The sequence below is a fragment of the Rhincodon typus genome, chromosome 1 (genome assembly GCF_021869965.1).
Source record: "Rhincodon typus isolate 14 chromosome 1, sRhiTyp1.1, whole genome shotgun sequence".
Taxonomy (NCBI): Eukaryota; Metazoa; Chordata; class Chondrichthyes; order Orectolobiformes; family Rhincodontidae; genus Rhincodon; species Rhincodon typus.
Window position 1 is genome coordinate 46,583,755 of NC_063332.1, and position 23,036 is coordinate 46,606,790.

Genomic DNA, 23,036 nt, shown 5'->3' on the forward strand with positions numbered 1-23,036 from the left:
AGTTGCTGGAAAAGCTCAGCAGGTCTGGCAGCATCTGTGAAGAAAAAAGAGTTAACGTTTCGGGTCCGGTGACCCTTGCTCAGAACTGTACGAGTCCAACTTGGTTTGACTTTTCTAAGTGCAACACCTCACACTTACCTGTATTGAATTGTATTCGTCAATCCTCAGCCCATCTCCCCATCTGATCAAGATCCCTCTAATTTTTGATAACCTCCTTTGCTATCAATGATACCTCCTAAATTTGTACCATCTGCAAACTTACTAATCATGCCTTGCACCATTCACATCCCGATCACTTATGTAAACATGTTGTGACTTTTAGCTTGAAACCAATTTAATACTTCATTTGTCTGGCCAGAGAGCCCAATTCAGTTTGTTGTTGTGTATCTTAATTTCCTGTTCATTATCTTGGCTACGTGACTCATTGACTGCTTGATCCCATATGCCATTTTATAAGATCAGTAAAGCAAGCATGTGATTTGGAAAATTGAGGCCATATCCTAATGTAAGTATGGTACGTCTTAAGAGTTTGTTGACTTTTATAAATACTTTTAATCAACCTGTTTGCACACCTCCAGGGCAAGTAGAACTTAAACCCAAATCTTCTGGGTCAGAGGTAGGCACATAATCATTGCACCACTGAGACCTTGAGCTTGACTTATATGCTAAGTATGGGCCTAATAATTGGAGCTGGGAAAATTGGGTTTTCTTAAAAACCAGCTCAACTTGTATACCACAATCTCCAGATCCCTATGAAGTGGAAATTTCAGCTTAAGTGGAAATCTTCTCCTTAATTTATCAAGTGTTAATAAAAAAGCAGTTTGACAAGATTTATTGCACACAAACTGTAGAAAATGAATGTGGAAAAGATCTCTTTCTGCTTGAGGCCACTATTTTTTGGAAGGGGTGTTGTCTTTCAGTTTTCGCTTGGAGAATTTGATCTTGATTTGTATTCTTTAAAGGCTCTGCTTTGTATTTACGCTGTTGGACTGGAGTATATTGTTATTTCGTAAAGCATGTACAAATTTGCGAAAAGCTTTGTGGGTAAAATTGTGCACTGGTAGCATGACTTGTATATAGCAAATAACCTACACACTTTATGTGAGACTGCTTTGCATGGTCAAATGTTTAATCTAGGGATTGTTGATGCAGCTTACACTATGTTGAATATAATATTTGTCGAGTCAAAATACGGAAATATTGACAATTATTCAATCTTTGGGTAACAACCTAAACTTTTGCTTTAAATAAGATGCAAAGCTTCATGGTGTGGGAACCATTGCCCTTTTTGGCTTGCATGCTGTCTTGGTTGGTTAGTGTTCATCAGGTACATTTGCGTAAAGGCGTTCACACAAGTACACATAGCTGCTATTCACAATGGGGTCTGTAGTAACAAATATTCCTGTGCTCATTTTGGTGTTTCACCAAGACCTAATGACCTATATCTCAAGTACAGGCATTGAGATTAAAAACAAGTTAAATGTGTTTTGATTCAATAATATGGTGACATTTTTATTACTTAAATGTTTCGTGTAATCTGCTAAGTTGTGACTGTTGGGTTTGTTTTTAACAAAAGACAGATTCATAAAATAAAAGAATGAGATTTGGCGGAAATGGCCTTTCTTATACTGACAATTATCTTGCTTAATCCCAGAATCCCTAGTGTGGAAGCAGGCTATTTGGCCCATTGAATCCACACTGACCCTCCAAGGAGTATCCCACCCAAACCCCTATCGCAACCCTGTAACTCTACATTTCCCATGGCTAACCTACCTAATCTGCACATCCCAGGACACCATAGGCAAGTTAACACGGCCAGTTCACCTAGCCTGCACATATTTGGACTGGGGGAGGAAACCCATACAGACATGGGGAGAATGTGCAAACTTCACACGAACAGTAGCTCAAGGATGAAATTGAATCTGGGTGCCTGGCACTGAGGCTGTAGTGCTCGCCACATGCCATCCCCCAATGTTTGTTGTTATTCTGGACTAATAATAATCCTTGGATTGACTCTCTGCCAGTACCACTAAAATGGGCGAGTGAAACTGGTTGGTTGCCCTGCTGATTTTTTTTTTGTTTGTTTGTGCCCCACCGTGCAAGTAAGTTGGCCTTCACCTGCCACCCTTTCCATTATAACTCGAGTAGCAATAGGGAGCATAAACTAACGAACTGTGGTTTCTCCGTTTGTTAGAACTACAACACTCTCCACCTCAAGTATGAGATTTCTCCCCAGTACAGTTTTAAAAATGGGTAGTAGTTTTGTAAACCATAACCTTTGAAGCTTTGTGTGGTGTGCTTCATTGCTTCAAGCTTTGAAGATTGAGAATTTTTGAGAATTATCTTTTCAGGACTCTTGCCATCTATAGGTAAAGTTTGTTAGTGGAAATAGCAAAATATTAAGCAGATTTCCATTGCACCTTGTTAGTTCGAATTTCTTGAGCACTGTTTTTAATTTTGTAGCTATATTTTTGCTAATGGTGAAGTGAGTGTATGATATACTTGTATATTTATGCTGGTGAATGGCCCACTTTTCCACTTTCTTGATCAGGTCAAATATGGAATAATGCAGCTAGTTCCAAAAATAAAACTGTCTTCTCCAACCTCTACGTGACTTTAACCACAGGGTGGCACCCCACTGCATCTATATGTATTTTTTCCCTATTGTTTGTACAAACTAACCTCTCTTGTCTTGACAGGAACATGCTGAAATCCATTTAAAATGTAACTCGGCGAGGAAGCTTCCTTTATTAATAGGGATAGATTTCAAACTCAGTCCATGAGTTGAAAGGGCATGGCATTATTTCACTGTATAACCCGAGGTTCTGTACAATGGTTGTGTGAACAAGGAGCAGGAATTCTTCAAATATGCTCCGCTATTAATAAGATTAATGCAGACCTGATAGTAGTATAACCTCAAATCCACAATCCTGCTAACCTTTTACCCACTTGCTTAACAAGTATCTATCCACCTCAGCCTTAAAAAAAAGAATATTCAAGGACTCTACGTCCACTACCTTTTTCAGGAAGAGTTCCAAAGATTTATTACCTGAGAGAAGGGGGGAAAAATGTACCTAATGTGTTTCAGATGGGCAATCCCTGATTTTTAAACAGTGATCCCTAGTTCTAGAGCGTCCCACAGGAGGAAACCCTCTCCATGTCCAAATCCCTCAGGATCTTGTGTATTCAATCAGTGATTCTTCTAAACTTTCTAGCCTATCCCATCCAACCCTTCCTCATATGCAATGTTCCCTTTACACTCCCCACGCAGCCCCGATGATGCTCTGCACATGGTGGTAGGCATTGACCTCAGTTTTGGAAGTTGCTGTGACACCTGTGCCTTGGGAGACCCACGCAGCCAGTAGAAAATTAAGTGGAACCGTGATCATAAGCCAACCCAGTCTTTTCAATGTTATTTAGGGAAACCTTCTCTGAATTACTTCCAATGCATTTGCATACTTGAAGCATTTCTTATCTAATTTGAAGGGACTTAATTGAGAGAGTAATTTCTCTGCTCAATGTTAATATATTCCTCTATTCCTTTTAGTTATTTTCTAAACGTTGACATTTTAAGCATTTTTTTCCTAATTTTTGGATTCTTGGTCCTCTGGCATTCAGATTTACAGCAATGATCACGTCAAACAAATTTGAACTTTAAGTTTTGTTTATTCTAACTCCTTCATATATAAACCTGATATATATTAATTATGTATTTTTCTTTTGTTTTTCTTGCACCCTAAGGTGAAACATGGAATCCATTAAAACTACACTATCAATTGCGAAATGTCCGTGAACGATTGGCTAAAAACTTGGTGGAGAAAGGTGTACTGACTACAGAGAAGCAGAACTTCCTGCTATTCGACATGACGACTCATCCGCTTACCAACAATGTCATCAAACAGCGTCTCATCAAAAAAGTGCAGGAAGCTGTGCTGGATAAGTGGGTAAATGACCCTCACCGGATGGACAAACGCCTTCTTGCTCTCATTTACTTAGCCCATGCCTCAGATGTACTGGAAAATGCTTTTGCCCCGCTCTTGGATGAACATTATGACTTGGCCATGAAAAGAGTGCGACAATTACTGGACTTGGATCCTGAAGTTGAATCTATGAAGCCTAATACAAATGAATTGCTCTGGGCTGTAGTGGCAGCCTTTACTAAGTAAAATATATTGAATTGTGTGAAGTATATTCTTTTTTCCTGTTTTTCCTTTTTCATATTATTCATGTCCTCCTAAAACAATTTTTTTTTCTCCACTAAATTTGTCCTTTTCCTTTTCAAGCTGCTAAAGGCTTTGCTTCCAATTAGTCCAGGAAGATCATAAATGGCCGATGAAACACTGCATTTAGTACAGCCAAAGAAATACAGTAAACTTTGTTTTGTGGCCTGTCTGGTTCTCGACCCACGTGCATTTAAGTGATTCTGTCAAAAAAAGAGCAAATGCAATTTATTCCTGATAAATTCATAATCAGCCTACCAAGATGTTTTGTCTGTCAGCAATTTTGTGTGATAGGAATGAAAAAGATTGGTAGATCTAATAACTGATCAAATGTGTAATTTATCTGGACTGTAAATGGCATTGCTATTTACAAAGTTACATTTTTAATAAAAGTACTGCAGTATAAAATGTTAAATATCTGCCTTTGTACTGCAGTATTTTTTGCTCCAGTTTAAAATGTTAATATTGTTATAAAGGTGAGATGTAAAATAAAAATGTCTAGTGTTTTGTTTCCACCCCATCCCATCATACTTTTAAAACCAGTTGCCTAAATTTAGGAGGCCGGCACACACTACACTATAGAAGTTTAAGTAAAGCTTTGCCATATTGTTATCCACAGTGTGTCATCAGCTGTAAAATGTCATCAAAGTATTCATTGTGATGACAGGAGTGAAACTATTGAGCTACTGTGGCAGTACTGCTCACAATGGACATTGGAAAATAGATCTTCCCATGCAAATTAATAAAACTAGAAGACCTTTAAAGCTTGCAAGCACCTGGTAAATTATAACACATGATTAGGAAATGGAATTATTTTTATTCTTGTTCGAGTCTCCAAGAGTAAGTACATAATCACAATTTCGTTGCATTTTCCTACCTTGAGACATTCTCATCTGAGAATAGATGGAGTGCAGTCACTTCTATCTTTTTGATCCTTACCCTGTAACAGAAGAATAACAGTTTCTTTAAAGTTAGAAGATTTCTGTTAGTTTTTGTAAGTTTATATGTTTTTGTTACATATATACTTTTTTGTAAGGCATCTCTGTTTTTAAATTATTACATCAGCTTAGTTGGCAGACGGTGCCTTCTAACAATGGTCCATCAATTCACATTTTTAAATGGAAGCATTTCTGGGATAGCCAACATTCCAGTACATTATGTATATAGTTCGACGTATATATTTATCTACTCCATCCTAGTTTTTTGCAAGACACAATGAATTCTACACCTGACCTCATCTGTGCTTAGCCACTGATTTATGGTGGAAAGGGGCTTCTTCTGTAAAGCATGTGCAAAACTCTTGTATGTGATTTTGATGTATGTGGAAAAGTACGTACTAGCACGTACTTTGACCTACGCGTAGCCTTTTATTATGTTAATCAATGTACAGTAAGAGTTGGTTCTATGTCATTGTAAAGAATATATTTCATGTCAAAGAACACTTGTGACTGGCAAGCTGAGTGCAATTTTTTTCATTTCTCTGTTCTTTGTACACTGAAAAAGGATGTGAAATCACAACTTTTTTTTTGTGCAAGTATTACTAACATTTGATTAGTGTCCAGCTTTTAAAAACGTTCTTTTATAGGCATGGAATATGAATTGTTTGTAGCAATGAATGTCACCGTAATTATTAAGGATATTCTTTTTGTCGAATAGCAAATATTCCAATAATGGCACAGATTTTATTAGTTTTATATAAAACTTTGATTTTAGCATATCATCTTAAACAATTATTGCCTTTTTTAACCTATAAGCTTTTTTCTTTGCTTGCTTCACTGCTGCTGGTTTCACCAGATGTGTATATATAACAGAGATGATTACAAATACAGTGATTCAAGGAATACTACATATTAATGATGGGGCTGACAGGTGTTTGGAAATTATTTTTGTTTAAATATTCAAAGCAAAATTGCTAGATGGTGTAGAACTGTAGACTTAAAAATAAAGGGATCCCTGATCTGTATACTAGCTTTTTACCTTTCAGTTAATAAACAATGATTTTGAAAGTGCCTGAACTAGAGCACATCATTTATTCATTCTCTTAAGTAGTATTTATAGTGGTGGTTACTGCTTTGATGTCAAGGAAGGAAGCATTATGCAGAAGCTCTGATTGAATCTGAGATCTCTAGCATTAAGATCTAAGTTTTGAGGTTGGAATGACCTTCTCTGTTCTTAACGCTAACTTATGATAATGAAGCCTGCTGTCATACTGTTGGCTTATTATGGTACATTAATGATTGTGTAGAAAGCAGGGACACCTATAATCTTGTAAATTTCGACATGGTGAAGACATTCTATGAAACATAGAGTTGAGCCTTTTAAACCTATCATTTTGAGAGAATGTTGTGTCCCTGAATTGTGCCTTTAGTCTGGTCTAACTGAAATGTAACTACTTCCCTCAAAATCATCATATTTTTTTAAAAAATGAGTTCATCTTCATTTAGTTGTAACTGCTTTTTCTTATTTGTTCTACATTTCTACTTCATAACTTTTCATTCATGCAGTCTGAAAGGAAATTCCAGCCCTCTTAGTAACAAAAGGAACCTTTTTGAACTGTGGTGTTTAAAATGTTTTCCTGTGAACATTTTAGACAATGCTGCTTGTAACCATTTTACTTTTTGGTTGTCATAGTATTCTGTGCAGATGTCCTGGCAGCTTGCTAGTATGGAGTTGTGTTTAACAAGATGATAAATATTTATGTTTATAATCTGTAGAGACTTTCAGTATTAATTGTCTTAATTTGTTATTGATATTTTGGATTGCGAGAGTAAAATTATAATACTTACTAATTTTGGTATATTAGTATAACTCATACAGGTTACTTCAGTTAAGTTGTCTTTTAAAAATAAGATCAAATATAAATGTTCATTTTTTTTAAGAAACTCCCTTCTATTTTTAGTTTCTTTTTTATTTGCATTGCAAAATACCAGAAGATGTATATTTTCAGGGAGAAATCCAATCAGAACCATAATTTCAAAAACAAAGCTGAGCAATGAGGAAACACGACTCAGCCAACAAATTAAATTGCTTAATGTTCTTGGTAATTGTTCCTGCCCTATAAGATAAGACCATTAGACAAAGGAGCAAAAACTAGGCTGTTCAGCCCATTGAGTCTGCTCTGCCATTCACTCGTGGCTGATAATTTTCTCAAACCTATTCTCACTCCTTCTCCTTTTGCAACCTTTGACAATCAAAAACCTATCTATCTCCGTCTTAAACATACTTAATGACCCAGCCTCCACAGCATTCTGTGGCAATGAATTCCATAGATTCACCATTCTTTCTTTCTTTGGCTGAAGAAGATTCTCCTCCTCTCTGTTCTAAAGGGTCTTCCCTTTACTCTAAGGCTGTGCCCTCGGGTCCTTGTCTGTCCTGCTAACGGAAGCATCTTCCCAACATCCACTCTATCCAGGCCTTTCAGTATTCTGTAAGCTTCAATTAGATTTATCCCCCCCACCATCCTTCTAAAATCTGTTGAGTATAGACCCAGAGTCCTCAAAACATTCCTCATATTAAGCTTTTCATTCCTGAGATTATTCTCATGAACCTCCTCTCGACCCAGTCCAAGGCCAAATACGTCCTTCCTGAGATATAGGGCCCAAAATTGCTTAATATTCTAAACATGATCTGACCAGAGCCTTTTAAAACCTCAGAAGTACCTCCCTGCTTTTATAGTCTAGTCCTCTCGAAATAAATGCTAACATTGTATTTGCCTTCCTAACTACAGACTAAACCTGCAAGTTTACCTTAAGAAAATCCAGGACTAGGACTCCCAAGTCCCTTTGCACTTCAGTTATCTGAATTATCTCCCCACTTAAAAAATAGTCTGCTTCTCTTCTACCAAAATACATGACCTTACACTTTCCCTATGTTGTACTCCATCTGCCAGTTCTTTGCCCACTCTCTCAATCTGTTTTAAATCCTTCTGCAGTTTCCTCGCCTCCTCAATACTACTGTCCCCCCACCTATCTTTGTATCACCTGCAAATGTAGGCAGAATGCCCTCAGTTCCTTCATTTGATCATTAATGTATAAAATAAAAAGTTGTGGTCCCAACATTGACCCGAGTGGAACTCATAGAACATAAGAACTAGGAGCAGGAGTAGGCCGTCTAGCCTTTCGAGCCTGCTCCGCCATTCAATAAGATCATGGCTGATCTTTTCGTGGACTCAGATCCACTTACCCGCGTTGTCACCGTATCCCTTAATTCCTTTATTGTTCAAAAAAAACTACCTTTTTTTTTTAAAAGCGTTTACTGAAGTAATGTCAACTACTTCACTGGGCAAGGAATTCCACAGATCAACTCCACCAGTCACTGGCTGCCATCCTGAGAAGAACCCCCTTTTTCCCCACTCTGCTTTCTGCCAATCTTCTATCCATGCTAGTACCTTGCCTCTAACACCATGAGCTCTTACCTTACTCGGCGTCCTCCTGTGTGGCACCTTGTCAAAGGCCTTCTGGAAGTCCATGTAGATAACCTCCGTTGGCTCTCCTTGATGAAACCATGCTGACTTTGCCCTATTTTACTATGCAATTCAAGTATTCAGAAAGCTCATTCTTTACACTGGACTCAAATCTTAGTGATGACAGAGGTCAGGTTAATCAGCCTGTAATTTCCTGACGGGGGGCAGGGGTGTTAAATTTCCAGTCCTCTGGGACCCTCCCTGACTGCAGTGATTCCTGAAAGATCACCACTAAAGCCTCCACTATCTCTTCAGCTGTCTCCTTCAGAACTCTTCGGGTGTAGTCCATCTGGTCCAGGGGCCCTTCCTTCCCTGCCCTTGGATTCCCATAAATTTACTTCAGGCTAGACTTGTGTGTAAAGCCAAACACCCTCGAGCAAAGGAATGATGCCAGAAAAATGAAATACAATTCCAGAAATCACTGGTAAACACCTTTCTTAGCAAGTTGCACACATCTGCTATTTTATGAAAACCTCTGCGTACCTCCAGTCTCCTTTCTGCACTGGTCTGCATATTGTGCTACCTTTCTACTTTCTTTTTCAGAGAGTGTCATTTCTGCATCTACCCACGTGGTGTTTGACTTTGCTATTCAGTCAGTGTATACATTCCTGCTGACCCCATGAACTACCTCCCTACCAATGGAACCCTGATTGCCACAGCTAATTGCAAAGCAGTTTTTTTAAATCTTTAAATAGACTAAACAGAGCAGGGCAAAGCAATGATAAAGCTTAGTGAGAAACCAGCTAAATTCCTTCTCAAATTTCCTGAGAAATTATGTATATTCCTGTATCCAGATGTCTCTGAATAAATACATCAGCATCTGAGTTATGGACTTTCTGGCTGATGCATCATATATAAATGCTGATACTGTTGGTGTACTCTGCAGGTGCTTACCGCTTCATTGAATTGAAAGCTTTCAATGTTTGATGGGAGGGTGTGTTGTTTAGCCCAAAAATGATTCATCATAAACCTCTATAATGACATGGATTAGTTTCAAATGCCTCGAAGCAAGATTTGCTGTTTGTGTTCTGCCAAAGTACATGTGACAGCGTTTCATAAATGATTTGCAAATCTTACCATACGTATTTTCAAACTGAACAAAATGAGAAACCACATCTTGCATTACAGAATATAGAACTTGCCTTTTTTAAAAAAAAAGCAAATTCCCATTTAATTGAGCAATACCCAAGCAGATCTGTTAGCCTATGTGAATGTTAGTTTATCCTTTTCTGATCATGATACTACTATCCATATAAGAGAAGCATAGAAAATAAGAACAGATGTAGGCCATTTAAACCCTTCAAGACTGCTCTGCCATTTGTTATGGTCATAGCTAGTCATCCAACTCAGTGCCTTTTGTTCCTGCTTTTGTTCTATACCCTTTGATTTTTTGAGCCCTAAGAACTATAGTTATCTCCTCCTTGAAGAGCCTAAATGTTTTGGCCTTAACCACTTTCTGTGGTAGTGAATTTCACAGGCTCATCAATGTCTGGATGAAGGAATTTCTCCCCATCTCAGTCCTACATGGCCTGCTTGACATCCTTAGACTGAGACCACTGGTTCTGTACTCCTCAGTCATTGTGAACATGCACACACTTTGTCTAGCTCTGTTAGAATTCTATAGGTTTCTTAGATTCTCCTCATCTAAGCTTCAGTGAATATAGTATGAACCAATCTGGTCTCTTGTTATATGTCTGACCTGCCATCTGAGGACTCAATTTGGTCAGCCTTTGCACGCTATCCAAAGCCAAAGCATCTTTCCTCTGAAGAGACCAAAACTGCATATAATACTCCAGGTGTAGTCTCACCAAGTCCTATACAACTGCAGCAGAACATCCCTGCTCCTGTAACCAATTGCACTCACTACTAAGGTCAACATTTGCCTCCTTCACCTGCTGCACTTGCATGTTTGCTTTCAGTGACTGGTGTACAAGGACACAGAGGTCTCATTGCATCTCCCCCTTTGTCGATCTGTTGCCATTTTGAATTATCTGCCTTCTGCTCTAACTACCAAAGAGGAAGATTCCATAATCTGCATTTATACTGCATCTATAATACATTTGTCCATTCAGTTAACTAGTCCGAATCACACATGCATTGCTGCTATATCCTTGTAGTTCACCCTCCCATCCTGCTTTCTGCAAACTTGGACATCTCACATTTAATTCTCTTATCTAGCATTTTCCTACTATAGATATCAGGAAATGTAAAATTGCGTGTGTGAACTGCCTTTTATCTTTAATGTTTGTGCTTTTTAAACTGAGTTAAATACCAAAAATTAACCATTTTCAGGGCACTGCAAAACTTCATAAATTTAAAATGATAACTCTTGATTTTTGTACAGAGGATGATCAGAGGTCAGCAGACGTTTGTAAACGTTTCTACATTTCCAGGCAATCTATAATGGGAGCATGAGAATCCAATATGTATTAATATTGTCTAAATAGAAATTGATTAGTCTTGAGGTAACTGTGAGAATTTACCTCATTCCTACTGTTTGTGTCTGTAGTCTGAGACAAAAGCCAACTTTGTCAGCAGTGTTTGTTTTCTGCTTTTAGGTTGAGGGGGATGTTTTCCTTGTTACTTGCCAGGTAAGTATGATTACTAATGTGCTCCTTTACTCAATTAAGCATGTTTTTGTAGGAAATTTTAATTTAATGTATATCAGGCTAATATTTTGTATATGAATAAGGCCCATGATGTTTGTGCTGAGTTTTATTGAGCCAGAGAGGCCTAAAATGCTGTAATGAGAGTTTCAAAATCCACTGTCCTGATTTTCCAGTTAAGTCAACAGCTGCACCATTAGCAACAAATAGTGCTAAAGCACTCTGATCAGTTGTTATACATTTTCCTGGATTGTCCTGAATTTGGCTTGATGACCCATATCCTGGGCATGGACTTCCCTGTATACTGGTTTCCCTGAATGAGGGAAGGAATTGATTGAGGTCACCTCTTGATACTGCCCATTCCTGATTGGTGTTGGTGCTGTTGCGTATGTGATTCTGAGCCTGCAGCTTTTGTGCAAAAAGACACAGCCGCATGAGGACAGCAGCACTAGTGGCCAGCACCACGGCTGGGTGATTGGGGGAATTTGGGTGTGATGAGGGTTTTGGGATTTTCTGTTGATATGGGTCGTAGCACAATGCTCCAAAGTGGCTAATCCCTCAGGCCCAAGGCTGGCTCTGGTATAAGCAGGGAGATATTAGGCAGGACTGAGGGAAAAAGAGAAAAAGACTGAAGACTAAGGGCAGGTTTTGAGGAATGTGAGGTTTAGGGAGGCCTGGGGAACAGCTCTCTCTCGAGAGAGGAAGGGCAAATCTGAAGAGAGAGGCAGGAAGTGATTTAATTATTTGAGTTGGCTGTTCCTCTGCTTCATTTAGCCCCCTGTTCATGTGGCAGAAATTCTTGGTGTTTTCCCACAGTGTAAGTCATCCTGCTCTTGTACAAGTTGAGAACTCTTTCAGGCTCAAACCACAATCAATCTTGTATCTTCCCTGGTTTTAGAGGCATAATTTTGTTTTTATATTTTAATGAACATATAAATATATTCTTAATGGCTTATTCTTCCACATACAGGCTCACTTCTGGGGTAAGGTAGGTCCATATCAACTGTTTCTTACCACCTCTATGGCTCTACCAATGTTTAAGTTGAATTATTTTATTAGTCTACTCTTCTAAGCTTTCAGTGCTTTTTCATCTTTGCTGAAGGCTTTGCTCTGCCAAATTAATTACAAAGTTATGATGGAAATTTATTAAATTGTGCATGTAAATTTCAGTGTAACTTTTTACTTCAGATTAATTTACAACAGTTTTGCACGTTTCAGTTTAATTAGGTTTTGCAACATCAATATTTCGCTTCATTAGGCAGATTTGAATATTTTCAGGATTGTATTATGAATTCCATTGACTTTGAAATATTTATAATCTTAGCAATTAATAGGTTAAAATCCTCAAGATTACAAGATGACAAAACCCCAGCTCAATGATTTAGATCATGATCGGTTAGAGAACCAGGATCCTGTGTTTTAATCCTGTGTTTTAATGTGTGGATTTCAGCACATGCGTGTTTGCAACAATGTCAGCCTGATTGACTATCCTAAATTTGTTTCTGTAGAATTCTTTGGTCATTCTGGTGTCTGTTCTTTGCAGACAGAAAGAACATACGCACAGTTACAACTCAACAAAATAGGGAACAGTCACTTGCTGGTTTATTTCAAGGGCAATGCCTTGATCAATCTGATTCAAACTGCCTGGTTTAAATTTTAAACAAAAGCCAGGCAATTAACTGTCAATCATCATTTTAACCAGGGCATTCTCCATGGCAACACTTCTACCAATCAGAATCCACTTAACTGATCTGTGCCTTCCTTCTGTGCGATAGAAATGTTGTTTTCCTAAGTGGTAAGCTTGTGAATTGCCCTGATGAGTGTGCATCAAAAAATTCCAACAAAAATCTTTTCGGTGTTGGATTTGGCTTTAGGCATTAAATTGTTGGTTTGTCAACACAGTCTTAAGATTAATTCTGTGCAGCACTTTGGCGTTTTCAAGCAAAAGTTACAAAAAAAAACTTTGTTTCATGTAGGTCAAATGTAGTGATTCAAACAAAAATCAAATGGTTTCTATTTTCCCACAGGATCCTCTTACTTGAAATGTTAGTTACAGTTTGTTTGTAGATAATTCTTGCAATGTCACGAGATAAAAACGATGATGGTTCAATTCTATTGTTTGTGTGTTTTGTATGGGAATGTAGGTTTATATGGCAAATCAAACAATGGCTGCTATTCTCGACAGTTAGATTCAACTCCTTTTACACTTAAAATATAAATAAAAAAAATCAAAGTTTCATATTTGTTTTACATTTTTTAATATAAATTGCTATCTTTTGGGGAAAATGCTATGTAGATTACTCATGACCCAAATTTGAGTCCTAATTATGTTCAAATTTATTATTATTACTCTCTGAAATTGGCAGTTTTTTTGGCATCTGTGCAGATAGGGGAGGCAATGGCTTATTGTTATTGCTAGACAATTTAATCCAGAGACCTGGGTAGTGCTCTAGGGCCTGGGTTTGAATCATGCCGTAGTGGACTTTGAAATCAACAAAGTTTAATGATCATGAAACAATTGTTAATTGTCAGAAAAACCCACTGGCTTATTCCTTAGGGAAGGAATCTGCTACCCTGACCCAGTATGTCCTACATGTGACTTCAGACCTTGGACAATGTGGTTGATTCCTACTACCCTTTGGGTCAACTAGGGATGGACAATAAATGCTGGCCGAGCCAGTGCTGTCCATAACCTGTGTATGAAGAAAAAAATGCTGACATTCAGATGTTGCAGTTATTGCACATTGTGAAGAAACTGTGAGTCACTTTTTTATAATCTCGTAGACAATTGATGTTTATAGCGCAGGAGGAGGGTAGTTGGTCCATCAGGCATGGTGGCATAATGGTTAGCACACCACTGCCTCAGCATCAGGGACCAGAGTTCGATTTCACCTTTGGGTAGCTGTGTGCCTTGACACATTGTTCCCATATCTGTGTGGGATTCTGCTGGTTGTTCTGGTTTCCTCCCACAGGCCAAAGATGTGCAGGTTTTGGTGGCTTGGCCATGCCAAAATGTGAGGTTATGGGTATAGGATGAGATGCTCTTTGGAGGGTCGGTGCAGACCTGATGGGCTGAATGGCCTCTTTCTGCACTGCAGGGACACTCTGTCTGTGCCCACCAACAAAGATCTAATTCCAATTTTCTGATTATTGACCACCGGTCTGCAGATTTATTTGAATTCTCGTGGATAAAAATCGCTGGCAATCACTGACTTGACATTCATGTCCATGTTTTACAATGTTATGTTCGCTGTAAAAACCATTGAAATTATTGCACCTTGCTGACGAGGTTGAAATTGTGTTGTAAAATGCTGGATTAAGTCAGAAATAACTTGCAGTTGTATAATATGTAATATTTATTCTTCAGTCAACAATTCAAAACTTGATTATCTGGTCATTCTGAGATTAAGATCTTAGTGTAGAAATCAGGAATGGGAATAGGCCATTTGGTCCTTTTGAGTATGTCCCACCATTCAGTAAGATTATAGCTGCACTGGTTGTAGGCTCATCACTTTCGCAATTGTATCATAGACAAGAGAATCAAAGCTACTGTCAAAAGTCCACGTCATAGAGATATACAGCATGGAAACAGGCCCTTTGGTCCAACTCGTACATGCCGACCAGCTATCCTAAATAAATCTAGTCCCATTTGGCCCATATCCCCCTCAACCTTTCCTATTCAAACACCCATCCAAATGCTTTTTAAATATTGTAATTGTACCAGCCTCCTCCACTTCCTCTGGCAGCTCATTTCATACACACACCACCCTCTGCTTGAAAAAGTTGCCCCTTAGATCCCTTTTACATCTTTCCCTTCTCACCGTTTTGGACTCCCCCAACCATAGGAAAAAGACCTTGTCTATTTATCCTATCCATACTCCTCATGAACTTATAAACCTCTATAAGGTCACCCTTCAGCCTCTGACGCTCCAGGGAAAATAGCCCCAGCTGATTCAACCTCTCCCTATAAAGGAGAGCATACCAAATGCTGCTTTCACTATCCTGTCTGCCTGTGACTCCACTTTCGAGGAACTATGAGCCTGCACTCCAAGGTCTCTTTGTTCAGCAATATACACCAGGACCTTACCATTAAGTGTATAAATTCTGCCCTGATTTGCCTTTCCAAAATGCAGCACCTCACATTTATCTAAATTAAACTCAATCAGTCATTCCTTGGTCCATTGGCTCATCTGATCAAGATTCTGTTGTACTCTGAAGTAAGATTCCCTGTCCACTACACCTCCAATTTTAGTGTCATCTACAAAATTATTAACCATACCTCCTTTGTTCACATCCAAATCATTTATACAAATGATAAAAAGCAGTGGACCCGGTACCGATCCTTGTGGCACACTGCTGGTCACAGGCCTCCAGTCTGAAAAGCAACCCTCCACCATCACCCTCTGTCTCCTACCTTTAAGCCAGTTCTGTATCCAAATGGCTGTTTCTCCTTGTAATCCATGTGATGTAACCTTGCTAACCAGTGTACCATGAAGAACATTGTGAAATGCCTTCCTGAAGTCCATATAGATCACGTCCACCACTCTGCCCTTGTCAATACTCTTCGTCACCTCTTTTAAAAAAAAACTCTTTTCAAGTTAGAAAGACAATATTTCCCAAGCACAAAGCCATGCTGACTATCCCTAACCAGTGCTCGCCTTTCCAAATACATGTAAATCCTGTCCCTCGGGGTCCCCTCCAACAACTTACCCACTGCTGATATCAGTCCATAGTTCCCTGGCTTTTCCTTACCACCTTTCTTAAATAGTGGCACCACATCAGCCAACCTCCAGTCTTCCGGCACCTCATCCGTTGCTATCAATGATGCAAATATCTCAGCAAGGGGCCCAGCAATCACTTCCCTAGCTTCCCACAGAGTTCAAGGGTACACCTGATCAGGTTGCAGGGATTTATCTACCTTTTAAGATGTTTAGCACCTCTTGTCATGTACATTTTTCAACATGTTGGTATTTATTTCCTCGTGTTCTCTATCTTCCATATCCTCCTCCTCCACTGTAAATACTGACTCAAGATACTCATTTAGTATCTCCTACCATTCCTCTCATAGGTGGCCTTGCTTATCTTTAAGAGGCCCTATTCTCTCCATAGTTACCTTTTTTGTCCTTTAATGTATTTATAGAATCCATTTGGATTCTCCTCTTAACCCTATTTGCCAAAGCTGTTTCATGTCTCCTTTTTGCCCTCCTGATTTCCTCCTTAAGTATACTCCTACTGCTTTTATACTCTTCTAGGGATTCACTCGATCTCTGCTGTCTATGCCTGACAAGTGCTTCCTTCTTTATTCTTAACCAAAACCTCAATTTCTGTAGTCATCCATCGTTCCCTACACCTACCAGCCTTGCCCTTCACCCTTGCAGGGACATATTACCTCTGGCCTCAGTATCTCATTTTTGAAGGCTTCCCATTTTCCAGCCACCCCTTTTATCGACTAACATCTGCCCCCAATGAACTTTTGGAAGTTCTTGCCTAATACTGTCAAAATTGGCCTTCCTCCAAATTAAAACTTTTGACTTTTAGATCCAGTCTATCCTTTTGCCCTCGCTATTTTAAAACTATTAGAATTATGGACACTGCTTCCAAAGTGTGCCCCCACTGACACCTTAGTCACCTGTCCTGCCTTGTTTCCCAACAGTCGGTCAAGTTTTTGCTCCTTCTCCAGAAGGTACATCCACATACCGAATCAGAAAAAATTCTTGTACACACTTAAATTTCTCTCCACCCAAGTCCTTAAACACTGGCAGTCCCAGTTAATATCTGGAAAGTTAAAATCCCCTACCATAACCACCGTATTATTTTTAGAGATAACTGACAATCCCCCCTTACATATTTGTTTCTGAATTTCCAGCTGACTGTTGGAGGTCTACTATACGATCCCAATGAGGTGATTATCCCATTCTTATTTCTCAGTCCGACCCAAATAACTTCCCTGGATATATTTCCAGGGATATCCTCCTGAAATACAGCTGTAATGCTATCCCCAATCAAAATCCCACTCTCTTTCCTCGCTTGCTGCCCTTTTTATCCTTCCTGTAGTATCTATACCCTGGAACATTAATCTGCCATTCTTGTCCATCCCTGAGCCACATCTCTAATTGCTATGATATCCCAATCTCACGTTCCCAACTATACCCTGATTTCATCTACCTTACCTGTTAGGCCTCTTGCACTGAAATAAATGCAGTTTAATTTATCAGTCCTCCCTCGTTCTCTGCTTTTGTCCTTGCCAGCCCTGGCTATTTGATTTACTCCTTTTTCCCAATTGTACCAGTATTGGACTGATTTCTCTGTTTCTTCACTGTCTCGCTGGGTTTCCCCCCACCATACCAGTTTAAACCCTCCCAAGCAGCTCGAGCAAATCTCCCTGCCAGTATGTAGTCCCTTTCCAATTCAAGTACAATCCACCCTTCTTATTCAGGCCACTTCTATCCCAGAAAAGATTCCAATGATGCAAAAATGTGAATCCTTCTGCCCTGTACCAGCTCCTTAGCCATGCATTCATCTACTGTATCCTCCTATTCCTACCCTCATAGCTCGTGGCACCAGGAGTAATTCAGGTATTACTACCCTCAAGGACCTACTTTTTAAATTCTTGCCAAACTTCCTATATTCTCTCCTTCAAATCTTGTCCTTTTCCTAAGTTGTTAGTTCCAGTGTGTACAATGACCTTCCTCTGGTCCCTCTCACCTTTGAGAATATTCTGCACCATCTGAGATATTCTTGATGCTGGCTGCAGAAATGTCTATACTTCTGACAAGAGTCCCCTCTCATGATCGATCCATTGGAAACTGTCATATCCCTCATTACATTAGAGCCACTCTCAGTACCAGAAATCTGGCTGTCAATGCTACCTTCCTCGAGAGTCCATCACCCCTTACATTTTCCAAAACAGCATACTTTTTTGAGATGGGAATAGCCACAGGAGACTCCTGCACCACCTGCTTCCCTCCCCTACCTTTCTTGGAGATCACCCATCTACTGACTGTATCTTTGGTTTATCTCCCTCCCTGCAATTACCATTCATCACACCCCCTAGCTCCTGTAAATTCCTCATTGCCTCTGACAATCCGTGTGATCCAATAGGATTCACAACCAAACACATTTCCTACTGTCATAATCATCAGTAACATGGAAACTGTCCCTAATCTCCCACCTCCAACAAAAACAGCACATAAAAACAGAACTGTGGATGCTGTAAGTCAGGAACATAAACAGAAATTGCTGGAAAAGCTCAGCAGGTCTCGCAGCATCTCTGAAGAAAAAAAATCAGAGTTAATGTTTCAGGTCCAGTGACCCTTCCTCAACAGGACCTGAAGCGTTAACTCTGAATTTTTTCTTCACAGATGCTGCCAGAACTGCTGAGCTTTTCCAGCAACTTCTGCTTAAGTTTCTGAATAAGAGCCTATCACTCTACTGAAGGCCATCTTTGCACCTTAACAATCTACAGACCCAGAAAATAGCACAGTCTTACCGCTCTAAAAACACTGCTCCAGACTAGTTTACCACCTACGTTTTTATATTTTTAAAGTTATAGCTCAGCCTCAAATTTTAAAGACCTGACCTCCAAGGCCTTGTGGGGAACAGAATTTCGCACTCACAAGTATTGCATAAAAATCTTTCCTCACGTTGCTGTTGGTTCTTTTGTCAATTACTTTAAATCTGTGTCCTCTGAGACAGGTGGAATGGAGTCTGTGCTGCACTTTGAGGGTGCTGTACAGAGCTGGAACATTGGCTGCCGTTTACCATTTCAATCTCTTTTCTCCCCCCCTCTATCTCCTCTGCTCCACGCTATTGAGCATCTGAGAGAAAGCATTTATCCACTGTTTTATCAGGGAGACCTGTTATTCTTTAAATTTGTTTTCTAGTTTTGGTCTTCCTGAAAAGAGAAAACATCTTCCTCTTTGGTCAGTCCACAGCATGTGGCCTGCAATGGTTCGAGAAGGCAGCTCACCACCACCTACTCAAGGGCAACCATGGGTGGGCAATAAATGCTGGCCAGCCAGCAACGTGTACTTCTTTAAAAATGCATAAAGAAAATCACCTTTTATTTTTCAATGGACATATGGTTTATTTTATGAAGAAAGGTCACCCTATCAGGAATGAGTTCAGTGAACTTTCTATGAATTGCTTCTAAAACAATTATTTATTTTCAAATAACGAGACCAAATCTCTATACAGGAGTCCGGATTTGGTCTCGCCAATGCCCTGTATAGCTGTAATAAAACTGAGCAACTTTTATAAAAGGCTGAATGCAAAAGATGCTGGAAATCTGAAAGAAACACAATGCTAGCAAAACACAGGCGGACTAGCAAATTATGGAGAGAAAGAGAATTAATGTTTTGAATCTGTTATGACTCTTCATAGTTGAAAGGTGTTTGAAAGTCTTTTTTATACTTTCAACAGAGGCAGAGGCACAGTGCAAATGACAATGGATTCCAGCTTTGCTTGTCTCTGTGGGTTATCTGGAACATTCCTTATTTCCGTCCTACCTGGGCCTCCACCCACATCTCTCTCCAATATCTTTTGGTACTGCTTCCTGCGCTCACCCAGATTTGGGTAAATTTATCAGTTTTTTTTTTTTGCTTCCCATTTCTGTGGTCCTTTCACCTTCACCTTGTCCATTTCTGATTCCCATCCTTGACTTTGCTTTTATTTCTGAGATTAGGCTACCACCCTCCTCCTCCTCCCCACCACCACCTCCCCCCACCCCCCATTACCATCCCCAACTCTCAGTTACTTTGACTACACCACTCTCACCCTGCTGCTTGCAAGGATTTCATTCCGTTCTCATCTGTTTGGATGCTGCCAGTTTCCACTGGCTGCCTCTTATATGAAGGTCTTTTGTTAGGTGGCCTTCATCTATATCCGATACATCTCTCTTTCTTTTGCCTTTAACCCTTCCCCTCCTTTTCTGAACAATGTAGGTTTTCCCTTGTCATTACTTTTCACTCCAAAGGATGACCATCTGCCATTTTTTTGCCACACTCTGCAGGATACCACCACCAAATGCATCATCCCTTCTTTTCCACTGTCAGCATTCTGCAGAGACTGATTCCACCATGACACCTTGGTTCACTCCTGGTGTTTTCTCATACCACCATGGCACCTTCCCAAGTAATTGGAGAAGGTGTAACACTTGACCACTTACATCCTCCCTCCTGACTGTCTAAGGCCACAAACGCACCTTCCAGGTGAAGCAGCATTTCACATGTAGTTCTTATAATACACTAGATTGAATCATTGGTCACAACACAGTCTCCTTTTACATGGGAAAAACCAAAAGCAAGCTGGTGACTGCTTTGCAGAACACCTCTACTCTGAAGGAATGACCCTGACTTCCTTGTTGTATGCCTTTTCAATAAACCACTTTGCTTTCGTGCTAATATTTCTGTCCTGGGCTTGCTGCAATGTTCCAACAAAGCACAATGCAAGATCAACCCCTCATTTTACACTTGGATACTTTACAACCTTGTGGTCTCTGTATTGAATTCAAAAACTTCAGAAACTGTTTGTCTGTTCTCCATTTTTCCTTATGTTCTTTCCCACCTCTATAGCCTTGTTTTGGTTGTGCCTTATTTGGTTTTTCTCTGCCTAGAGCAAAGTAATCTTTCTCTTTCCCACCTTATCTTACACCTATTTTACATTTTTCTTTTAACAACCCCTTTGTCTTTTGCACTAGGGCTTTGCCTCTGTCAAAAACATATATTTAAAAAAAACATGTTCCAACATCTTTCAGTTATGAAGAACAGTCATACTGGACTTTGTTACTTCTGTTTCTCTCAACTGCTGAGTTTTTCCCACATTCTGTGGTTATTTTACTATTTTTATGGTGCATCTGCTTTACAATAAATTGCAGATTTCTATTTGTTTTGCTACTCACTTGCTGCACAGTAAATTTGTGATTTGTGTACTAGGACACCCAGAACCTACTGAACCACCGAGGTTTTTCAATCTCATGCAATTTAAACAAAATATAGTGCAGCTTTGGAATGATTGCAGTGTGTAAATTGGCTGCTGTGTTCCCTACATTACAGCAGCAATTAAACTTCAAAAGTATTCATTGGCTGTAATAAACTTTGGAAGCCCTGAGGTCATGAAGTGTGTTATATAAATGTTCTTTTTCACCCCTTTCTTAATCATTGGGTGTCTCAAAAATCCTTACTAATTCAGGGATTTTGCAGTATGGTCACTGTTGTCGGAAATGTAGAATAAAAATATGACAAGACACCACTGTGGACTCCCTGGCTTTCTTTCTAAACACTGCCTTTGGTTCTTTTATGTCCACCTGCCAGGGCAGAGGGAACCTTACTTAATGTCTTATCCAAATAAAAACATTCCTTCAGTCCTGCAGTGTACTGTCAGCTCTATTTTGATGCTTGGGACCTCAAATATGACATCAAGAACAGGATTACCTTCTTGACCTTCAAAACTCTAACCTGGTCAATTGGAAGCAAAAAAAGCCTGTGCTGTGGGATAACAGTCTGAGCTTTATCCTCCAAACTTAAACAACTAGTCGGCAGAGAATGGGCTTACCATCCAATTTCGGACGTTACATCAGCTCTCTGAAGGTTGAAGGGGGTGAAAGGGAGGTCTTGAAGGGTAATGGTAGTGTACTTATCTCTGAGCCTTTCAAGCCCCTCCTGCACCAGAGGTGTGTAATAACACTGATTAGAAAATATCAAAAAGGGAAAGAGAGATTTTGATGCAAAGGAAACAGCAGGATGCTTACAGTTAAGTGAGGGTGGTGATTGCCAAGATGGAGGTGCCTTCCACAGGGCAGCCAATGCTGCACCTTGAAGCTAAGCAGACAGCAATGCCTACTCTTCTATACTACTTTGGGCAGGCAGAAAATGATCCTTAATTGTCCGCTGAAGGGCTTCAACTGGGCCAAGAAATCACCAGCCCAACTCAGTTGTGACTGTCTCAGTATATGATGTGGTTTCTTGGCATGCCAACTCAGGTGAGTATCTCAGTATTTTGTCCTTCTGTCTGATCTTCATGAGCTTCCAAAGACATTCCCATTGAATCTGATTGAGCTACATGGAGTTAAGGTGTACAAAGCCCAAGGCACTCCAATGCAGTGCAGAGTGGGCGGAATGATTCCACAGAGTAATCAATCATTATATAAGTAGAACAGTCTCTCCTCGTTGGCTAGTTTATGTTGTCATCACACTTACTCATGTAACATTACAACTGTGACCACACTTCAAATCTAGTGTATGGACTGAAAAGAGCTTTTAAATATCTGGCCATCTTGAAAGTACTATGTACACACACACACCTGCTTGTTTTCAAAGATTTGAAATTTGTGCAGTGACTTGTCTAATAAAAGTTGGCCCAGATTTTCTGATTGGAAATATTCATTGTAGCAACCTATCCTGAGAGATGAGCCATGAGACACACCGAAGATCTCTTGTACTGACCATTGGGAATTGCTTGGGAAATGTCAATTTCCAATAGACAATGACCTTGCATGTTGAACCTTCAGATATTTTCTGAAGTGTTTCAGTTCACTCACATGGATAGTTAATCAGGAAAATGGAGATGATAAAATCTGCTTAAAGATAACTATAAAACTGGGTAATCATAAAACTGATAGCCTTATCTTGTTTTTTTTTGAAACACCCTACCCCTACTCCCCTCACCCAGTTATCTGCCACCTAAACCCTTTCCCCATCTACAATTCTTACCCCCACACACATCTTCACAGACTACCACATGCATCCCCTT

At 39.6% G+C, this 23,036-nt stretch overlaps 2 protein-coding genes across 2 annotated transcripts in view; both read left to right on the forward strand.

Annotated features, from left to right (window-relative positions):
* golph3a (golgi phosphoprotein 3a) overlaps nt 1–6,235 on the forward strand; it is a 53,657-nt gene extending 47,422 nt beyond the window's left edge. Inside the window, exon 4 of the mRNA XM_020516992.2 lies at nt 3,742–6,235. Within this exon, the coding sequence (XP_020372581.1) occupies nt 3,742–4,166 (425 nt within the window). The 3' untranslated portion in view covers nt 4,167–6,235. The remainder of the gene's footprint in view (nt 1–3,741) is intronic.
* Nucleotides 1–23,036, forward strand: part of mtmr12 (myotubularin related protein 12) — a 189,259-nt gene that overhangs the window by 149,744 nt on the left and 16,479 nt on the right. The window lies entirely within an intron of this gene.